This window comes from Alexandromys fortis, unplaced genomic scaffold, assembly GCF_014885135.2.
Source record: "Alexandromys fortis isolate MF-2015 unplaced genomic scaffold, M_Fortis_MF-2015_v1.1 scaffold_68, whole genome shotgun sequence".
Taxonomy (NCBI): Eukaryota; Metazoa; Chordata; class Mammalia; order Rodentia; family Cricetidae; genus Alexandromys; species Alexandromys fortis.
Genome location: NW_026067948.1, coordinates 1187704 through 1210902, shown reverse-complemented (window position 1 = coordinate 1210902; position 23199 = coordinate 1187704). Strand labels below are relative to the sequence as shown.

Below are 23199 nucleotides of genomic sequence, written 5' to 3'. Positions count from 1 at the left end.
TCAGGGAGGGGTACATTTGATAATTAGGTTTATTTAAGAAAAACAACAAATATCAAGTACAATCTTTAATTACTAGAATTTCACAGTAGGCATTTCAAATATTTGAGTTTTGGCTCATAGTAATTAAATAAAAAATATCACTTTCAATAATTTTTTCAACAGGATGGGAAAAAAAACACGATTTAAGATCATTCATTTAATAATTTAACTTCAGAAAACATCAATACTGAATTATGACATTGTAAACATGATTAAAATATATCTTAGGCTACAAAAAAAAGAAAAAGCCCAGCAACATAATTCCCCAAACAGCCACAATTCTTGCTCCTGGGATACAAATGTAGCAAAATTACCAAAATGATACTAACAGAACCAACCTGTCAGGAGAAGATAAACAGAAGACAGTTTTTAACAGGGAAGATCCGGGGAAGGTTATAGCCGTAAAAGTCATTAGGTGCCTTAAAATGTTCTCTGGGAAATTCTGCAAATGCTCCTTTATGATCTGTCCAGTTATTTGGAAGATGCAGCTCCTGAAGGCAGCGCTGGAATGCCAGCTTCAGCTCAGACTTCAAGGGTGCTGAAATAAAGCACAGGAAAAGGATGTCAGTGACCTCCACATTCCTCCCCGAGAGCTCGTTCTGAGGTTCCTGCACATTCATTCACCCACGTCAACTGTCTGCAAGTAACACCTTTAGAGGTGACAGGCCATTTCTCTTTAATTTTGGTGATCAGATTGAAACTGGGGTGGCTCTAGACTGGGTTTGTGTGGGTGGAGGGAGGAGTTGGAGTCAGATGCCAAGGCTGTGAGATCCCGAGGTGATGGAGATGACACCAAATAAAGCTCAGAAGCCTGAATCATCAAATGTGCCCAACGAAGCTGATATTGTGCTAGGAGATACTGGGTGACTTGGGGGCTTTTTTTTTTTCCTTAGAGGGGTAAGGACCAGATGGTAAGTCGACTCTAGACTGAGGGACCAATGGGACATGACAAGGTCACAGATGTCCGGGCGAGGATCAGGCACTCTATAAATACGATGACACCTACCCTCAAGATTAGACACATGCTGGCAAAGAAGCATTTAAAAGAAATGTTCAGCTGGGTGGTGGTGCACACCTTTAATCCCAGCACTTGGGAGGCAGAGGCAGGTGGCCCTCTGAGTCTGAGGCCAACCTGATCTACAGAGCGAGTTCCAGGACAGCCAGAGTTACACAGAGAAACCGTGTCTTGAATAACCAAAAGAAAAAAGAAATGTTCAGCATTCTTAGTCATCACGGAAATGTAAATCAAAACTACTTTGAGATTGCATCCTACACCAGTCAGTAGCCAATATCAATAAAAACAAACGACAGCTCGTGCTGGCAAGGGTGTGTAATAGGGAAACACTCATCCACTGCTAGTGGGAGTGTAGATTTGTACAGTCGCTATGGAAATCGGTGCAGGTGTTCCTCAAAGATGAGAATTAATCTTCATCAAGATCCAGTTACACCACTCTTGCGCATATACCCAACCATGTTCATTGCTGCTCTATTCACAATAGCCAGAAACTGGAAACAACCCAGCTATCCCGCAACAGAAAAAGGGACATGAAGAAAATGGTACATTTACTCAATAGAGTATTACTCAGCCATTTAAAAAAATGAAGTCATGAAATTCACAGGTAAATCTACGGAACTGGAAAAAAATTCATCTGAGTACAGTAACTTAGACCCAGCTATGGTATGTATTCACTTAAGTGTGCATGCTCACTGTGAAGTCACAGACAAGCAGGCTACAAACTGTATAAGCAGATATTAGATAGATGTAAGGGACTAGAGGAAGGGACCGATCACCTAGGGTCTCTTCTAGGAGGGGCAAACAGTATAGGTAGTTACGAATGGGTGAGGGGAGGGGCTGCACTGGGAGGACCAAACAGGCAGAGCGAAGCAAGGAAGATAATATGAGGAGGGACAGGAAAACTAGAGCCATCTGAGGGGCTGTACTGAAACCTAACACAGTAGAAGCTTCCTATAACACACAATCGCCTAATAACAGGGTAGACAGAGCCCCAGCTGGACATGTCTCATTATCAAATGGAGCTTCTAGCCTCGGGAATGGGCTGCTTCTAATTGAATATATTTTAGGGCCAAATGGGTTCCGGGAGTGCCGGGAGCCATGTGACTTCTTTGGGGGACAAGGCATGAGAACCCCCAAATCACCAAGGCTATTGGTAGCTCTCTGCAAACTGACAATGAGGTCCCGTTACTGAAGACAACACGTAGACAACTTACTGAATGTGGGGAAGTCCTAGAGCCCTCACCCCTACAGACCAGCATTCCTAGTACTGGCAGGGTCTCTGCGTGCTACCAAAGGAGAAGGAAACACCAGCCCAGCTACAAATCTTCTCATCTGTGAGAGTGGCCTGCTCACAAGATGCGCTGGGGCAACAGTGGCACACAATTTGTGGGAGTCACCAACTGACACCTGATTTGTGTAAGGCCCCCTCCGTGAGATGGAACTCATGCCCAGAGTTGCTTGGGTGGCGAAGAACCTGAGACTAGCAAAGGTAGGGTCCTGGGGGAACTAACTACTCCTATTCTGATAAAGGAACTTAGCTGTAAAAGACTCCTAGTGATGTTCTATACTCATAGACCAGCGTCTTGCTCAGCCATCAGAGAAGCCACCTCCTAAGGCAGGTAAAAACATACACAGAGATCCACGGGCAGACCATAGGCATAGGCAGGGTGAGAGATCTGAATGGATGCTCAAGTCTCCCGTCAGCGCTCAGGGAAACTGGAAAAGCAGGCAGAAAGAGTGTAAGCGTAGGGAATGGAGGACAGCCAGGAAGCAAGGGCTTTTTAGACACAGCAGGGCGGGCACACACATGAACTCATAGAGACTGTGGCAACAAGCGCAGGGCCTGCATGGGTGTGCGCCAAAGGGGGTCCTAGAGCTGAGAAGAGTGGACACACGCCCCTATCCTTAACCTGGAAACTAACTCCAGTTCATAACCACTTCCAAGTAAAAAGTAATCTTCTCCAAGTGCATCTCATTGGGGGAAACAAACCACTCCATTTTTATAGGTCCTTTGTGTTTATATTATGGCTCCAGTTTGAAGGTCTTATGTGACTCCTGCACATGCAAACAGTGTGTCTGTGCCTATATGCATTTCCTATGCCTCTTCCTTGCCCTCTTTGTTCAGTTGGTTGTTTTGCCACATTCCAATTTGTTTCTTTCTATTTATTTTATTTTTTTTTTATTACTAATCCTTAAATGACCATTTGTTTTATAACAAGAGACAGAAAGGGTGTGGATCCGAATAGGAGGGGAGGTGGGGAGGAACGGGAAAGTGTAGAGGGAGGGGAAACCTACCAGAATATATTGTGCAAAAAATCTATTTTCAATAAAAGAAAAAAAAGAGGGCATATGTAGACAGGCATGCACACACACACACACACACACACACACACACACACACACAACTCACCGCTGCCTTCAAAGCTTGATCCAGGTCTTCAATAAGGTCCTTTTCATCCTCCAGGCCCACGGAGAGTCGAATCAATGTGTCGCTGATCCCCAGGGTAGCTCTGTCCTTCTCAGGCACAGATGCATGGGTCATGATTGCTCTGGAAGTAAATGTGCACAGATTTCATCGTTGGATTGTGCCAATGGAGGCATAGTTCTAGCGTAAATATTGGCATTTATCGTCAGGTCTCTTTAGGCTGCTATTTTTAAACCTTTATGATTTTTCAAAGGCAAACAGAAAATAAGCAATTATCAAGCTTATCTCTTCTTATCATGATTTTAAATTAAAACCAGGACTGCTTATGCCATTACTGATAAGTCATAAGAATGGGTTAAAGTTAGCAGTTTAGTACCCAGGTAGAGAGAGACCACGTGCCAGTGGACTCAACCACCTGCCCTAATGAGGATTTAGTGGAAACCAAATTGCTCCTACACTGCTCTTTCCAAGAAATACACTTCTGAGGCAGATCCATGAAACACAACGCCAGGCCTCTACCACTCAGCAGCAGGCAACAGAAATTCTAGTGCAGAACACATGAAAGAACGGCCTGAAAGATTTTCCAGACCAGAAGCTGATCATCCTCAGCAGGTGTAAAGCCAGGCTTCCATCGCATTGTGCGCTATGGGGAGAACTTGGAAGAGAGGACGCATTCTCCCTGTAACAGGATGAGGGAAGCCCTGAGGGAAAGCAGACCAACCTACCCAGGCAAGACGGTTATGGGAGCTCAAGGGAGGGTCTGTGAGGACCACACAGGAGAGACTGACACTCAGATCCAATGTGTGTTCTGCTGCCAGTATGCTTCTTCCCCTGTGCTCTGTGATTGAACCAACAACCCTCACACCCACAGAAAAAAGCACTCGAGTTGTCCGGTACACAAACAGGATCTTCTTTTGTTGCTCTAAGAAAGGTTTTTTTTTTTTAAATTTTTTATGTATGTGTATATAATTGGTGGTGCCTTTGCATCCTCCTCTCTCCTCCCCAGCACCGGTACTACAGGCATGCCCCACCATGCCTAGCTTTTTACATGGGTACTGGAAAGCCAAATTCAAGTCCTCACGGTTGTGTGGCAAGCACTTGAACTTCTGACCCACTTTCCCAGTCACAACCCACACTATTCCTGGTGCAAAGCCTCAAGAATGAAGTTGGCATGTATTCCTGAGTATATCAGCCAAGCTCGCTGGGTGGGTCTCCCAGTCTTTGTAATGTGAACTGCTGGATGCTTCCCTAAAATCCTCCTGCTTGTAGTTGGTTTATGAAGGGTGTGGAGTACCAGGCAGAGCTTGAATGTCTATTCAGATAGCATACCATCAAAGATGCAACACACTAAGAGAGTACGCAGGTTTACCTGCACAGTCAGGCTCTCCCTGAAAACCAAGGGCATGGCACATATTTTCTGTTCCCCAGGGGATCCAGACAGCTTTTCTGGGATAAAGTCTCCCTTCCAAGGCTGGTGGGGACAACAGCAGCACAGCACATAGTTACTGCTGTGGAGTCACCATATGTGAAGGGCATAGCTCGCTCCTTTGCCGAGGCACCACAGGTTTGGCACCTGAACACTGGCGGATGGCACGGGCCTGTGGTGCCTCAGGAAGCTGAGGTGTGTGAGTGAGAACCATGAAACCAAGTTGTGTCCGTCTGTAAACAAAAAACTGGAAGGGTGGGCTGGTGAGATGGCTCAGCGGTTAAGAGCGCTGACTGCTCTTCCAGAGGTCCTGAGTTCAAGTCCCAGCAACCACATGGTGGCTCACAACCATCCATGAGATCTGGTGCCCTCTTCTGGCCTGCAGGTGTACATGCAGGCAGAACAGTACATAATAAAATCTTTATAAAAAAACTAGAAGGGTGCTGTGGAATATTAATCTAAGGTGTTACATTCATTTATGCTGTGGAATATTTGTTTAATGTTGTAAAGAAATCCTGCATCTTTTATGTTGCATTTGTCTAACTCTGTGAAGCTGTGTTATTTCATCTGTCTAAAAAAAAACTATTAGTCTAATAAAGAGTTGAACAGCCAATTACAAGGCTGGAGAAAGGATAGGCAGGGCTGGCAGGCAGAGAGAATAAATAGGAGAAAGGAGAAGGAAAGGAGGACATCAGGGCCCAGCTACCCAACCAGCACTGGAGTAAGACAGGAAGAAAGATACATAGACTAGAGAAAGGCCATAGCCCAGAAGCAAAGGTAGATGGGATAATTTAAGTTAAGAAAAGCTGGCTAGAATCAAGCCAAGCGAAGGCAGGCATTCATAAGTAAGAATGAGTCTCTGTGTATTTATGTGGCTCTTTGGGTTTCCAAAGAGCCAAAGCGTAAAAAGGAAACCAGCAAACTACAAAGGAGCCCATGTCTGCAGAGACTGATGGAGTGAACTCCAGTTCCACTCCGTGGAGAGACTGGAATCTGTTTTAGCTTCAGAGGCTAATTGCTTTATCTTAGACAAGTATTAGCCTTCTGGAAGAGCCATTTCTTGTCCTACTCTATCTGAACTAACGTCCTGAGATAATAAATAAAAATATCTTAAGAGCTATTAGCAGAACACTAGCTTCCACCAATCCAAGAGCTAAGAATGCAATCAACCATCTTGGGACTATAAACCTGCTCTCACCCGACTCTCTGAGGCACCCACCAATGTATTTTAAACTTGTCTTGACTTATGACTTTCTTTGTTCTGTAAAACTATAAAAACCCCGTGAAACTGCTTCCACACTGGAACACGGAATTTGGGTTAACTCTATCTGTGTTCCTGGGTCCTTGTTCTTACTCTATTTAAGTGAGAACTGTGGTTTTTATGTGAACAGAAGAGAGAGGTACTCAGGACAGATGCGGCAGCTCAACATGGGACACAACACAAAGAGATCAAGATAAAATAATCAACTATTAAAAATAAAGACTAAATAAATGAGATGCAATAATAACCAAGAAAAAAAAAAAAACAGCATACTTACGGAAGCTCGGCCAGACTCTCGTAACCTCCCAGGCTCTCAGCCAGAATAAACAGCTAGCAAAGAAAACAGGAATTTAGATTGTCTGAAAACATAGTGCTAAATTCTGAAAATAAATGTTTTTGATGAAACTTCTCTGGCTCAGGAGGGATGAAGAGTGATAGTAACTATGAATAAACCAAGAATCAGGCAAAGACACTAACAAAAAGTCAGAGTAAAGTCTAAGACAATTAGATGTACTGCCTTACACCTTTAAAACATGAAAAGTTGGAGTTGCCTGGGACTGTCACCGTGGTATTCAGAAGACAGAGGCAGGAGGATCTCTGTGAGTCCGGGGCTAGCCCAAGCAACATAGCACCCTTGTCTCAGTGGGCTATACAAAAATCTGCGGGTTGTAGCCCAGTGGTAGGGAATTCACCTGGCAAGCACAAGACCCTGAGTCTCATCCCCAGAACTGCGAAATCAATCAGTCAGTCAGTCAGTCAGTCAATCCTTCAATCAATCAGCAGTAAACCGACCAAAGTCAGTTTCCTACATCACCCTGGTTTGGATGATAATTACACAATCTGCAAGTATTAAATATTCTGCTTAAGACAGATGAAGGCTATATACCACTCAGGAGGCAGAGACAGAAGGGTAGCACATGTTCAAGGCCAGCCTGGTCTGTAGAGCCAGAGCTAGGGTTCTAGACTATCGAATGAGTAAGGCCCTGTCTTAAAAACAAAAACAACAACAAATATATACACATCATACTTCAATATTATTTACATGGGCTCTGAAACCTAAAATGTTTACCTTTAGACCGACCTCTGATGTTTCCTTTTAAACAAATACCTCTGAATGTCTACCATTATCTGCACTAATCCATATGTAGCACTTTCTTTTTTCAAGACAGGGCCTCTCTGTACAATAGTTCTGGAACTCCTTTTGTAGACCAGGCTGGCCTTGAACTAGTACTACCTGCCTGCCTTTGCCTCCTGAAAGCTAGGATTAAAGGTGGTGCCACCACACCCAATGATGGGGCACCTCTTAACACCCCCTTTAACTGCCACAGAGAAGGGAAACTTCCTAGTCCAAAGGTTGCTTTAGTTTGCATGTAGTCTGTCCTGGGTTCCCTGTGCAGTTGGTGATGATGTCCTGCAGAGAAGCATCTCTTGGAGGGTAACGGTCGGTGGTGCCACTTTGATTCACACTCACGGGATGAGCGGCACCCAAAACTCCCGGACTTGCTCCTGTCTTCTTGCTCCCACACGCACTTTCTATCTTTGTCACGAGGATACCAACAGGTAGCTGGATCCCTTCAGCCTCCAGAACTGTGTGCTGAGTGACCAGCCTAGTTTGGGTGAGGTGGGTCCCACCAAAGTTCATGGGTTGGAGTCGAGGTCCTCAGTGTGACGTGCTTTTAAGAAGTGAGGCTTGGAGGGAGACTTGAGGCCACGGAGGGGAGAACTAACCAAGATACTGTCAATTACCATCAGAGCAAGCCTGCCCCCAGCTGCCCTTCCTAGCTGGTGATTACTCTTACTCCTACAAGGGATGCCTTTTGACACGAGGCCCTCGGTAGAGGGCACAAGGAAGGGCCAACTAACTCTGACCTTACGCTTTTGACCTCGAACAGCCAATGAAGTAAACCTTTACTTGTAAAGCAGCCTGTCTCTAGCATTTCGTGATAGTGATGAAAAACAGGCGAATATATCCAGTCCTGGGTCTTATAGCAGCAATAAGGACTAAGACTGTATTACAGTGCCATGAAATTTATTCCTTTTTTTTTTTTTTGAGACAGATTCTTATTATGTTGCCTAGCCTCGTCTCAGACTTAAAGGATCACATGATCCTCCTGCCTCAGTGTGCCAGGTAGCTAGAACTGCCTGGCTTAATTTTACTACATGTCTGAGGTTAATACTATCCTGCAAATCTTATAGATATAGTTGCGCCAGGAGAGCTTTGTTCTGTCTTATGGGAGTGGCCTGCAAGCCCAAAGCTGGGCGTGAGTAGAAGCCACAAGGAAATCTCGGGGGATGAATGCTGAGCTCACCTTTAGACTCTTGAGGAAAGTCTCGGCGTGCCGCAGAGCACCCTTGATGTAGAAGCTGACCATCCCCGGGCAGCCTGTGCACTGGCGCTTGGCCAGCTCATGCTGAGGGTGAGAGGGTAGCCCTGGAAACACAAAGCACAGAAGCATACATACTTCAAGGGGACAAGTCCACTGTCCCTGAAGTTAGCTTCAGGTGAGCCCGACAGCAGGGTTACAGACATCTCTCCCACATCCTCCCGTGCCCTGGCCACATCTCCCTTCTCGACTCCATCAGTATGAGCTCTTTCATTCAGGACCTCTGCATGTCTGGACTCCCTTGTTAACTGAGTCCTTCTGGGACTCCTTGATTAATGTATTTTAGGAACAAGACTGTCTCCATGAGGGCAAATCCATTTATTTTATTAATATTGGACTCATATTCCTAGAGAAAACCCAGGCCTAGGAGTTGTTGGACGTCTCTGGAAATACTCAACTGTGAGCGTTTAACAAGTGCCACCCACTCCCTGGGGCATAGATCAGAGCCTTTCCCTCTCCCTGGATCTAAAATGCATTCTAGCAAGCACACAGGTGGAGATCTGAGTTCATACATTTCAACTTCAGCTTATCCAGTTTTCTTGAAGACAAATCTTAACCACCCTACACGCATGATCCCATAGCACAGGCTCTAAGAACAAGGCCGCAGGAGCCCATGACGGCTCAGCTGGTAACTGGTAGCATAAACAAGGGGCGAGGATGACTCTGCTCATCTTCCTGAAAAGGGGGGTGGACTGAAAAGAGGCTGAGGGGGATCCTGCTACATGAACTTTCGGTGGGAAGAAGTTAGGTCCGATTATCGTGTTGAAAAGGCGACAGTAGGGTCTCATCCGCCAACCAACCAAGAATTATCCTGTGACTGAAGTATACGCAGCCTCAGAGCTAAAACCACAGAGGCATCTAGCGTGTGAGGCTGTTCTCAGCACCTGACCTCCACTGCCCCAGGTTATCTTGTCTGTTCACTCTCCACCATGCTGACTCCAGGGCCTGACACACAAGGACAATAACCAATGAACAACGTAAAATTACATAAAAACAGAAACTCACAAAGAATAACCTACATAAAGCCTTTTTTTTTTTTTTTTTTTTTTTTTTTTTTTTTTTGGTTTTTCGAGACAGGGTTTCTCTGTGGTTTTGGAGCCTGTCCTGGAACTAGCTCCTACATAAAGTCTTAACCTGGACAGAACTGCTTAGAACTCAGGTTGACATACCAGGATAAAGAACCTTCTCTACCCGAGGATTCGACTCCAGGAAAGTAGCCACTGCCATCCCATTCTTGAAGTGTTTCTCCATTCGGACCTGCAGAGTCTTCAGGCCACGACAGCAGAGGTAGCAATCGAAGGGGGAAGGAATCGCCCCAATTGCTGGAAGAGAACAAATGTTGGGTTAGCTTGAAGGTACCAGGGGACTCAAGGAATCCTCTGGTTCTTCTTTTTCAACATAGTGACTCAGAAACATCTAGCTGTAAACTCAGTGTTTGTGTTTTAGGGAGAAATCGCTGTCAAATGGGAACCATGGAATGAAAACAAAAATGCAGTTAGAGAAATGTGCTCTGAAGAAGAGGCATGTCTGTCTTATAACTAGGAAACCAAGATGAGACTTTAGCTGTGAGGAGATAGACACACAACACAGTGCGGGCTGCTGTGAGCAGACTGTCCTGTACGATTCCACGACCCGGCACGTCACACAGCGTGGGCCATCATGTCTTTGAGATGCACCACAGAGAAAATCTGCAGTGTGGTCATGATTGTTGCCGCACAGTCAACTAACACACACCTTATTTCTGTTTTTAAAGGTTTTATTTTAATCCTAAATTATGTGTATATGTGTATGTGTGTGAGGGGGAGGGTGCACATGAGTATAGTGCCTGCAGAGTGAGTCAGATCCTGGGAGTAATTGCTGCTATACAAGTGGTTGTGAACCCTAACATGTGGGTGCTGGGAACTGAACTGAGGTTCTCTGCAAGAGCAGCTCCAGCCATCTCATTCCTTCTTATTTATCAAGCACTCAATCAACTCCACCTCCTCAACCCCTTTGCTTACTTTAAGAGCCATTTCTAGAAGGGTATTTTAATTTTTAATTATGTCTGTCTCTTATCTGTCAGAGTATAGTGATCACCTGTAGTTGAGACAAACTGAGCAAGCTACCAGGAAAGGAATTTAATGTATAGAGAGGCATATGTTTAGGGCTCCAGCGCTACTCAAATCCAATCACCAGTCCAGGAACTTATGGACATGGAAGCCAACACTTCAGGCTTAAAACACCCCACTGAGTCTTAAAAACTCACTACAGTTTTAACAATTTTGTTAAGCAAAAAAACAAAACTCATGAAGTCATAAAATCGTGTTATACTATAACTCTATTATTTGTCTGAGACAGGGTCACTCACTCTGTAGCGCTAACTGGCTTGAACCTCACTGTGTAGACCAGGCTGGCCTGGAACTCAGAGATCTTCCCGCCTATCTGCTTATCTAACGCTGGGGTATAACTATGTTTTTATAACCTTTTTTCCTTATCTTTCCCTAAATGTTTCACAATATTCTGTCAAAGGACAAATATCAAGCATAATCTCTAGTGGCATAACAAGAATCCAGTCTTAAGGGGCTGGAGAGATGGGTCGATGCAAAATGTTTGCTGGACAAGAATGAGGACCTCACTTAGGAGCCCAGCACCCACGTAGAAAGCTGGGCATGGCTATGTAACCCCAGTGCTGTGCTAGACAGAGGCAGAGGATCACTGGTACTTAGCTACGGGTGTGAGTGGTAACCCTGTCTCAAGGACTAAGGTGGAGAGTGCCCTCTTCTAGACTGCACACACACACACACACACACACACACACACACACACACACACACACACACACACTGCACACACAAAGCAACCAGGCTTCTGACCACTTACAATTCTGCAGGAAACGAAGCCGATTATTGAGCTCATCAGAATTAACAGACACTAAGCCCATGACAACATCACTGTGACCTAAAACAAAACAAAAACATCACCATCAACAACAACTGGTGTTTATTCTTCAATTCATAATTGCCAAACCGTGATTTTTCTCTTGAAAAAAATCCTAAGGGGAGAAAGTCTTCTCTTTTTTGAACTTTACCCAGTTTTATTGCAGTGACCATACTTAAAGCAGTAAAGTAACGCCTTTAATCCCAGCACTTGGGAGGCAGAGGCAGGCGGATCTCTGTGAGTTTGAGACCAGCCTGGTCTACAGAGCTAGTTCCAGGACAGGCTCCAAAGCCACAGAGAAACCCTGTCTCGAAAAACCAAAACAAACAAACAAACAAACAAACAAAAAAGCAGTAAAGTAAAAGCCATATCAAGAGTCAGAGTCTCCAGGCTGCCAGCAAAATGAAAGTGTAACCCCTTACAGTAAACCCTATGAGCCATGAATGCAGTTTAATTTATGAGAAATGAGATTCTGAGTGTGGTAATGTACCCCCAGTGCCTGGGACATAGGGAGATCAGAAATTCCCAGCTAGCCTTGGCAAGGAGTGAGTTCCAGACTAGCCTCAGCTACATTAACATCTTTTTTTTTTAGATTTATTTACTTATTATATATACAACATTCTGCCTCCATGTATGCCCACACACCAGAGGAGGGCGCCAGATCTCATTACAGATGGTTGTGAGCCACCATGTGGTTGTTGGGAATTGAACTCAGGACCTCTGGAAGAGCGGACAGTGCTCTTAACCTCTGAGCCATCTCTCCAGCCCCTGCATTAACATCTTTTTATTTTACTTTTTAACACAAGTCACAAATAAATCCTACATAATAGCAGAGGGATCCAACATGCCTAACCCTGGCCACCATCATTTATCTGCGGGGACGAATATTTAAGATGCAAGCTATATTTATCTTACCATTCATGTATTTTGTGGCAGAACACATACAAATATCAGCACCCAGAGCCAAAGGTCGCTGAAAGAAAAAAAAAAAAAGAAATTTTTACTTAAAATGAGAAACCATCTGAAAGGCGCCATTATATCCACTTGAATCTGTTGCCTCAGATCCCAGTGGAATCCATCTCAACCCTGCTGTGTGAGAATCCACACATTTTCAGTTTTTCTAAGACCTTGAGTCTGCCCGTCCATATCCTTTTACCAAAGAAGCATCCCAAAGAAAAAAAGAAAACAAAATCAAACAAAAATAGACTAGGCTCAGACTCTGAAGGTGCAGCTTGCATTGAAACAGGAAGCAGGCTCAGGCCAAGTCTCCCTACTCCTTCCTTTATATGGTCAAAGAGGCAAGGAAGCCAGGTAACCTCTCTTCACTGCTACAAAGGATCCCATTACTTCTGAGATGCATAGACTCTGAGAATCCATCCACTATGTTCCTGTCATAGGGTCTGTTCTTATCAATATGGCCTGGTAAATGTGTTAATGCCTATGTTTGGGGTTCACTGTTCCCAACAAAGCTCCAAGGACATAGTAACACAGTTTTAAAATTATATTAACTAATGTAAAAACAGGTCCAAATATGATTCTTTTTCTAATCAATAATAGTTATATTTTGATATGTAACTATTTTGAGTTTGATAATGATTTTATTATAAAGTAGTCCTTTCTTTTCTAATTACAAATAACTATGTGGGTTTTTGATGACAGCAAAAACCCTTCCTTTCATTTACCTGAAAATATGCAGACATGAAAGTGTTATCTACAACCAAAATGATGTCTCCATGCTTGTGGACGATGTGTGCACAGGCTTCGATGTCAGTCATCTTCAAGGTTGGGTTTGTGGGTGTTTCCATCCAAACAAGCTACAGTAATTTAGCAAACAACAGTTTGTAAAAATATACCACACATTTATACATCTCACATACCATAACGTAGAAGGTTACTACTTCCCGTGCTGGAAAGAGATAATGAAGGTGGAATTGTCAGGTTCGAATCCTAGCTAAATTTCTGATGGGCCATTGTTCGTAAATTCCCTTGTCTTCCGCAAGTCCTCTTCTGCCTAAAATGGCTGGTAATATTTACCTTACAAAACAAAGACATGGTGTCCGAAGCTTCTGTTCTCAAAGACAAATAATATAAATTGTTGCTGTGGGACAATGGTCTTGTACCCTGTAAAGATTTGTCACTTGTATTGTTTTAATAAAATGCTGATTGGCCAGTAGGAACAGGAGAATTCTAGGGTCAGTCTGCAGTGGTCTCCCAGACACAGAGGAAGCAAGATGAGAAGGCCTCACTGATAAAAGGTAACAAGCCACGTGGTTAACACAGACAAGAATTATGAGCCGGGCGGTGGTGGCGCACGCCTTTAATCCCAGCACTCGGAGGCAGAGGCAGGCGGATCTCTGAGTGAGTTCGAGGCCAGCCTGGTCTACAGAGCTAGTTCCAGGACAGGCTTCAAAGCTACAGAGAAACCCTGTCTAGAAAAACCAAAAAAAAAAAAAAAAAAAAAGAATTATGGGCTAACTTAAGATGTAAGCATTAGTAAATAAGAAAGCCTGAGCTATTAGGTCAACCAGTTTATAACTAATGTAGACCTCTGTGTGTTTCTTTGGGACTGAATGGCTGCGGGACCAGGTGGGACAGTAATTCTGTCAACAGATTGTATAAAAATATATCCTTGCTCTGGGGAAGTAGCTCAGTAAAGATCTTTCCTAGTGTTCATGAAACCTAGGATCAATCCCTAGTATTTGATAAACCAGCACTTTGGGGGCTGATGGGTGATATCCACATTAAAACATTCAAGTAACAGAGGCAGGTGGATCACAAGTCCCAGGTTACCATCAGCTACCCAAGAGTCTGGATTACAAGCAACTCTACTCTAAACATCCTAGGATTTTAATTAATGAGAATTATGACCAGGATGCCAGGGACACCTTCAGAGTTGAATTAACAACAAATGCAGTAGAAACTCAAGACTTGAGGAAGTGCATTAGGCTGGGGAAAGAAGTGGCAGTCATGCAGAAAGTTAGGTTCACTGACAGAGCTTTGATCTATCCCAATCCAGTCATGATGTGCACCCTCAACAGGTCCTACAAATACCAAGTGAGAACTCTGTTAATAAGGTAATATTATTACCGATTGTAATAATCTGCATTGAAATGTACTACTTATAACTTTCTTTTATAAGAACGAATGACTTTTACATAGCTGGATAGACAAGATGTCTAGTTAAATACAGTCCCTATCTGGAAGTTCACTACTAACAAACAAGCAGTTTGAACATCTTGATTTACTTAAAGAACTGTAAAAAATGACTTCTGGGTAAGAATAATAAATTCTAATCAAGATAATTCAAAAATGAAAAAAGTAATTAAGTACAAAACAGGTTTTATATGGACTTTAAAATTTGACAACAGGGTCTGGAGAGATGGGTCAGTAAAGAGCATTTATCCATGAGAAGACCGGTGTTTGGTTCCCAGTACCTACATGGTGATTCCCAACCATCTGCAATTCCAGTTTTAAAGGATCCATTGCCCTCCACAGGTAGCAGATATATACATGGTACACATGTGTGCATGGAGACAAAATGCCCATACACATAAAATAAATAAACATAATATATATTACTTCAAAAGCAGAGCCTTATTGCAGGAGAAAATATTTTAATTCAAGAGACTAAAGGGCCAGCAAATAAAACTGTATTGACAAAATTTATCATACTCATTTCTGCTTTCTTCTCTTAGGAAGTCTCAGACCAGCTATTTGAATATATCCCTTTCTCTCAAGCAAACTTTACTTAGTAAAAGCTGTCCCAGTGCTGATCTAGAAAGAATCCTTTGTGTGAAGGACTTCTACCTTTTAGCATTCACTGCCACATGAGCTGGGGTACAAGTTTAACATTTTAATCCTTAACAGAGTTAGAAAGGTTCACTCATAAAAGACACTGGCCTTTCGCTCCTGCAGAATTTAAATGAGGTCTCCAAATACCACATCTGCTATTCAGGCACAAATACCTTCCAAGGCACACAAGCTTCTCAGAGCTGAGATCAAAGTCTGTGGACTGGGGAGGTCTATGCTCTTTGAACGATGCTATGCTTTGGTAGCTTGGTATGTTTGAGAACTATGTACTTTTGAATTTTAATTTTATACAAAAAATAATGAGTGGAACTGAGAGATTAAATCCACAGTAGCTTCTAATATAATGGACATAAAAAATTTAAACTTATAGTTAGAACACTGATCTGCCCCTAAAGGACAGGGGCCCCTTTAAAAAGCCCATGCCTCTCTTGCTGGGTGGTGGTGGCGCACGCCTTTAATCCCAGCACTCAGGAGGCAGAGGCAGGCGGATCTTTGTGAGTTCGAACCCAGCCTGGTCTACAAGTGCTAGTTCCAGGACAGGCTCCAAAGCTACGGAGAAACCCTGTCTCGAAAAACAAAACAAAACAAAAGTCCACACCTCTCAACAACTCTCTGGGACAGTGTTAAGAAGCAGGCTGTGCCGTGACTAACTGCAGTCCCTAGTTTACGGTGTCGGGATCATTCCAGCTCTCTGTTGTGTGTACAACATTGAACTAAATCAGCTGGTGTGAAACTTCCTGAAAACCCCACCACACTTATAAAAGTCTGGTATTTCCTTTGTTCTTGGGATTGCTGTGGGGACTGACTTCAAAGAGGCTCCCCTGGCGCCACCCCACACCCCTCTCCTGGTGGTCATCTATCCCTGTGTGTCTCTGTCTGCCTCTATCCACGAAAACACAGGTGCCAAGGGAGAACAAAGGCATCAGATATCCTGGAGCTGAAGTTACAGGCAGTTATGGGTCAACCAGTGTAGGTGCTGGGAACCAAATTCAAGTCCCTCCTCTCAAAGAGCTCTTAACCACTGAACCATCTTTCCAACTCGGCCCACTCCAAGTTTTAAAGGGAAATCTCTCCTTCCTTTTGCAGCCCTGTAATGAGGTTTTTAATGTATTTACCATTTTCTGTCTAATACGCTTTTCTTCCCACCTACCTCAAGAACCAGTTGGAATTCCACCTCAAAATTTGTGTGTGCACTCTAGATACTTATGCTCTCAACCCACAGAGACTCTAACCCATGTCAATCTTGGTGTTTCCAACAGTTTCAATAAAATGTCACTTGGATTTAAATTACATCCTCTAGTGAACAGAAAGGACATAAGTAAAACATCATTGGGAAAACAGACAAAATCAAAAGTCAGCTGGTTACCTTGGTTTGTGGTGTGATTGCTGCCTCTAGCAATTTGATTTGGGTACAATCCACAAAAGAAACCTTCAGTCCAAATTCAGATGCCACCCTCCTGAAGTACCTGTTGGTGCCTGAGGCAGAAGACAGTCAGATATTAAAGACAGCCAGCATAGAACATGACGTCAGGAAGTGTCCTCTCTCTGCAGACCGGTTCACTCCCAAAACGAAAAGAACCCTCTAAAAAATGCAGCTGAAAGCAAGCTCAGCATAACTAAGCAGCATGGTTCTTTGACACACCCCAGAGTCAAATAAAACATACTTGATGCCCACAAGTGGCAAGAAGCAGAACCATTTCCAAACCTTCCCTTTCTCTACTCTTCCAACAAGGAGCAGCTTCCTGACAGAGCATCTTCTGCAGAGATCTCTGCATGTACAAGCATGTATGTTTATGTTCAAGACAGGGACTTGGAGCCAGCGGTCCCAACTGATACATCTACAACACAATTCCTGCCCTCAGGGCTCAGGGATCACTACAGAAGGGTGGGGGTAGTAAGACTCAGGGGAGCGGGAAAGAGCTGTGAGATTCCTAGAAATGTTGAGAGCATACACTCATGGAGTCTCATCCATGTGGCTCCCTAACCAATGCCTGAACAACAATGGACACGTTAACACCGGAAGGGGAAAACCAAAGAGGCCTCAGCCTTAGACAAAGAACTACGGACAACTGGAGAATTCTGAGGATGGGAGAAATGGTCTCCCCCAGAGAAGAGCCCCCGGCTGGTTTGCCAGTACCTGGAACCATAAACATACACTTAACATTATCTGGACTGAGCAATATGTATTTACGTATTTAGGAATATACACACATACACATATACATGCATATACATGTAACAATGAGCAAAGAAAAAGAGACCATGAATTTGAGAGAGTACAGGCGAAGGGTTGTATGTGTGCATGAAGGGAGGAAAAAGAAAATGATGTAATTATAATTTTTTTTAAAATGTATGAAAAAAAGACGGAGTCTCCCTGTAGCCCGGTTGACATGAAACTGCTTGCTATGCAGCCCAACCTGGCCAATTCATGGCAATTCTGCCTTAGCCTCCTGAGTGCTAGGATCACGGGCACGAGCAACTGTTAGCAGTTTCTTCAAAGCACTCAAGTCTAAAGACATCACTAGAGAGACGCACAGGTTAAAGACTCTGGCCACTGAGCACGGCAGCCTGAATTTGATATTAGGACCCACATAGTGAAAGGAGAGGACTGGCTCTCAGGAATTGTTCTGTGATGCTCATTGGTAGCATGTGGCATTACAACATGCCTGGTCCAGAGAGTATATGTTGTGTGTTCAGAACCAAGACTGTTGTGTGCCTGAAGCTGATCAAGTCCTATATCCTTGTTTCAACCCTTTTTTTATTTTTGGTTTTTCAAGACAGGGTTTCTCTGTGGCTTTGGAGCCTGTCCTGGAACTCACTCTGTAGACCAGGCTGGCCTCGAACTCACAGAGCTCTTCCTGCCTCTGCCTCCCAAGTGCTGGGATTGAAGGCGTACACTACCACCCAGTCCCCTTGTTCTAACTCTTAAACACATTTCTTATCAAATAAGCTCTTATAGTAAGGGCACTTCTGGAACATGGAATCTGAAACCCACGGAGGTGCCTGCCGCACCTTAAAAAGAACACAGTCCCCAAAACTGGCAACGGCGCCCACGAAGTTCAAGGCTCATTGCTATATCTGTACCAGCTGGCACACACTGGGCACGAGAGGGCGCCTACCTCCATATACTTCATCAATGCAAATGACTTCATCTCCGGCTTTTAACAGATGGGTAATCGTCGTGGTGGCAGCTAGGCCCGAAGCAAAGGCCAGACCTACCGTAACAAAACAAATTAACATAGGCTAAAATAAAACAAAACAAAAAAAAAACCCAAATCTTAGCAACAAACTAGTGCCACCTGCATGCACCACGTTCCCCAGGCTGACTGAGCCACTGCTGCTCATGAGAAGTTCTCTACCCATTTCTGTTTTCACACACACACACACACACACACACACACACACACACACACACAGCGAAACTTTCTCTCTTCACTATTCTGATCATTCAGCATCATTTATACTGAAAACACAAAGATGACTTAACCGGAACTCACTCCCAGGAAGAGGTCCTGGGAGTGACTTCCTTTCCCCTGAGCGCGTATTATCAAGGGTTTCAATCTGGCGGCCGAGACAGAGGGATGGCCTGAGGTGAAGGGAGTAATAAGCTCTGCCTTGCTGCTCTATCCCTATTTACTGCTCACCGGTGAGAACACACGTCTATATAAAGCTGGAAAACAAAGCCAAAGGATGTGCTGTTTGAGGAAAACGGGAGTTTGGGATGAGACTATCTCTGTTTCCTATGTTCTGTGCTTCTGTGTTCCCTACACCGTAGAAGCGAGTCTCTTACAGTGTTTAGCCCCGTCCAGAGCAGCCACTGCTTTTTCCAAGGAGTTCCTTGTGGGATTTCCAGATCGGCCATATACGAAACCCTGAAAATAAGAAGAGGAGGAGGATTTATTTATCATCTTAGAGCTCTTGGTTAGTATCAGAGCCTGATAAAAACATGGTCACAACCGCAGGTCAATCCCACCATAGTGACTTGCTATGACCTAGCCATGGCGTATTTTGACATAAGACGTAAGTGTGGCATTGTTGTGACTATAGATCTGCTGACTGGATCTGGAACTCCAGTTCCAAGGGATCTGATGCCCTCTTCTGGCCTCCACAGGCAATGTGCTACACAAACATGCAAGCGGGCAAAACACCTACACACATGAAATAAAAATGAGCAAAAATGACGTACCTGCACAGGTTAGAAGGATGTGCCTGTCACTTCTTAGCTTAGTACTAGTAGGTAAATGCCCTGATATTCTATCAGGCAACATCTAGTTGCAAAACTGTGAGGATGAAATGGAGTGAGGCATGAATTCCCTGTCTATCCCTTGAGGTGTGCTAACCACACAATATCAGCCCTTAACGTGGGCATGGCATTGCAATTATGTCAGCCTCACCCTTCCCTTACAAGGAGGGACATATTAGGAAAAGGAAACTGCATGACTCTAACCTGTGCTTCTCTTCCCAAGATGTAAGTGATGCAGCTTCATTTAGCACGCAAGAGGGTTAGACGAGTCATTCAGGTGCTCAGGGTTCAGATCTTAACCCCATAAAAATGACCCAAAACAAAAGGAGGAAGCAATTCTCAGTGAACATCCTCCATGAGTTGCTTCATAAAACCTTGTGTCAGGCTTCCTTTATATTTAAGATTAGTCTAATCCCTTTATTTAGCCTGATGACCTACTTGAAGAAAAGCAAAGCCAAATGTAAGACCCAGGGAATGTGACTCAAGAGGCAATCGTACGAGCCAGTGAGATCACACACGCCTGCAATCCCAGCAAAGGCAAAGTCAGATCCATGAGTTCAAGGCCAGCCTGGGCTACTTAGAGTCAGGCTGTCCCGAACAAGCAGAAACTTTTCTCCCCTTGGCTCATACAGCACGTCACTACTTACAATCTTGTTTTGGACCCAGAAACTTCTAGTATTAGTAATAATAATTTTAAAAGTTTTCTCCTGTATAGATAAACTGGGCACACAGAGTTCACAGGGCTCCAGCTGGCTTCAACACCTACCACTGTCCCTGCTTCATAAAAAACTCACCAAACCTCTAAAATTCTTGGCTCCTAGAACAGCCCCAGGCTTCCATAAATATTCATGAGCAGGCAGATGTCCACTGTGGGGTAGGAGAGCTAATTTCATCAGCAGATTACCTTGTGCATTCCACGGCTTTTTAAAAGGAACTAAAGATTTCTGATAATTCTCAAGGTTGCAGTGCTATTATCTTTTGGAGATTCTGAGCACAGACTGGATTTAACCTTCCCTGCTTGCTCTCCGAACCATTTAAACATCAGTACCATACCTGAATACACACTGTTCCATACAGGCAGCCAGCAGGCCTACAGAAGAGACCCCACCACTTGTTTGGAGAGGGTGGTGCATGCGTTTTGAATGCAAATCACCAGTTAGGAATATCATTGCCTGCTACAGTGATGCCCTTGGAACACTGACTCACAGAACAAGGGCCATTTGTAAGAACTTTACCTGACTTACAACACACAGAGGTAGTTTCCAGAGCAGTCAAGACCTAGGAACATGCAGCAATTGCTTTACTAACTGTTGTCCTCTGAACCTTGGGTGACTTTTAATACACCAAGAAGGAAGATGCCATGAGATTTTGCATCTTACAGGCTTTACTGGTGGCTTGTGTTTGAGTCTGGGTCAGTTTCCTTTTCTATAAAAAGGGTTTAGCACCTACCCTCTCTGACCTGGCTGTGGTAGTCAAATGGAAATACCAAGACATGAGGATTGCAAACAAAGTACTTCTGAGTAATGAGTGAGTACCACACAGTTTATAACTGCAGCAGCTCCTGTGCTGTGTTCTGTCATTATCCCCATTTACAGGGTCAGCTCAAGGCTAGGGTGGCTTAAATAGCTTCCTCCAGGTAACCTAGCAGAAGAGCTGATGCAAGAATCAAACCCCCTGTACTCATAATCACAGCCTAGATGAGTGGTTCTCAGCTTGGTGTGGTGACCCCCCCAACCGTTAAATTATTTTTGTTGCTATTTCATAACTGCAATTTTGCTAATGTTATGAACTTCGATGTAAGCACCTGATATGCAATCCTTGTGAAAGGCTCACTGTGCCTCACGTGTTGAGAACCCCTCTCCTGGATGATGAAATGGTTTGAACTATTGCTCAGCACAGCTAGAACGCAGCCCCATGCAGCCATGTGCAGAAGAGATAAATTAAAGCCTAGCTTCACTGCTCAGGAGCCTTGGTAACCCTAGGTTACCATAGAGCTGGTAATCCTATATCTCAGTTATCTCAATTTAAACACTGAGACCTTAGCTCGGGCTAGATTCCTTCTTGTTAACACTGGATGAAACTACATATAACACACAGACTCTAGGTATGCATTTGGTGTGTAAGTATTCAAGAGCTATTAACTGAACACTTATTGGAACTGATCTTAACTCTCTAGGACTTCCATTAGTGTGTGCATTTGAGTGCGAGTGTGTTTAAGTGTGAGTGTGTGGGTATAGCTCAGAGAACAACTACTACAGGAGCTGGTTCTCTCCTTCCACCATATGGATTACGGAATTGAACTAAGGTGGTCACGTTTGGTGACAAGCACCTTTACCTGCTCTGATAAAACACCATGACCAAAAGCAATTTGGGGAAGAAAGGGTTCATCATGGAAAGCCCTTAGGGCAGGAACCTGGAGGCAAGAGCTGACGGAGACGTGCTGCTTACTGGCTTGCTCAAGGGGCTTTCTAATAGAACTCAGGATCACCAGTTTGGGAGTGGAGAGGGGTCCCCCACTCACAATGTGCTGAGCCCTCCCTTGTCAATCACTAAGAAAATGCCCTACTGGTCTGCCTGCGTACAGCCTTATCTTCTGGAGGTACTTTCTCAGTTGATGTCCCCTCCTCTCATATTGACTATAGCTTGTGTCAAATTAATATAAAACTAGTCAGCACGTCGCCGGGCGATGGTGGCACACGCCTTTAATCCCAGCACTCGGGAGGCAGAGGCAGGCGGATCTCTGGGAGTTCGAGACCAGCCTGGTCTACAAGAGCTAGTTCCAGGACAGGAACCAAAGCCACAGAGAAACCCTGTCTCTAAAAACCAAAAAAAAAAAAAAAAAAAAAAAAACAACTAGTCAGCACACCTGCTGAGCCTCCTCAGGAGCCCAGGGCCTTCATTTTTCAAAGGAGGACTGGCTACAGGCAGCTTTATTGCTACAGAATTTACCAAATTACAACTCTGATTTTTAACTTAAAATCGCAGAGACCACCCACGAGTCCCGAGTGTTCCCGCAGTCCGCCCAGCCCGCCCAGCCCGTTCGGCCCGCCCTGCCACTCACAGAGGACTGGCCCGGCGAGTCCTGCTTGAAAGTGGTGGCCAGCGAGATGGGCAGCACCACGTCGCGTGAATTCCACTGCTCGGGCTCCTGTCCCACGTGGATGGCCTGCGTGGCAAAGTGCTGGAAGCTGGGCAGGAAGCCGTTCGGGGATGTGTTCTTTTGCATGCTGGGGGCTGAGAGAGGAGGACTTTGCTCAGTATGAGATCTCCAGGAGCCTTTCGGAGATTCGCGTTTATATCCAGGGCGGGGCGGGCCCGACGCGGCCAACTAGCGCGGGTCCCGAGGCAAAGCCATTGCCCATTGGCCGACACGGAGGTGTTGCCCGGAGTGTCCCTGCCCCGCCTCCCAGTGGGCAGCGTCCACGTAGTGAGCAAACTGGAACCACCCGCTGCAGCAGAGTCCAGCTCTAGCACCCTTTGTCCGCAGGGCAGGTGCGGGGCTCTTCCGGCCACCAGCCACCATGCGGGACCCTGAGTGCTGGAGTCGTGCAGGGATGAGCTTCAGTCGTCCGGTCTACTCGGATTCGGGGACCTCTGGAGCTGCTTCCCCAGCGACTGCGACCCTACCCTCGCCAAAATCAGGCTTCAAGGCGGAAGTTTTGCTCCCAAAAGTCACAGCC

The 23199-nt window shown here is 44.7% G+C and overlaps 1 protein-coding gene across 1 annotated transcript; it reads right to left on the bottom strand.

The window, feature by feature from the left end:
- Cth (cystathionine gamma-lyase) lies at positions 1-22801 on the bottom strand. Its single transcript, XM_050149479.1, has 12 exons — positions 22581-22801; positions 19067-19148; positions 18396-18491; positions 16643-16752; positions 13149-13280; positions 12382-12439; positions 11410-11487; positions 9720-9872; positions 8476-8597; positions 6444-6496; positions 3465-3603; positions 1-577 (listed from the first exon to the last, which is right to left on the bottom strand). Exons 1-12 carry the CDS (start codon positions 22743-22745, stop codon positions 569-571), a joined length of 1197 nt encoding a protein of 398 aa, XP_050005436.1. The 5' UTR covers positions 22746-22801; the 3' UTR covers positions 1-568.
- Between the last annotated feature and the right edge of the window lie 398 nt (positions 22802-23199).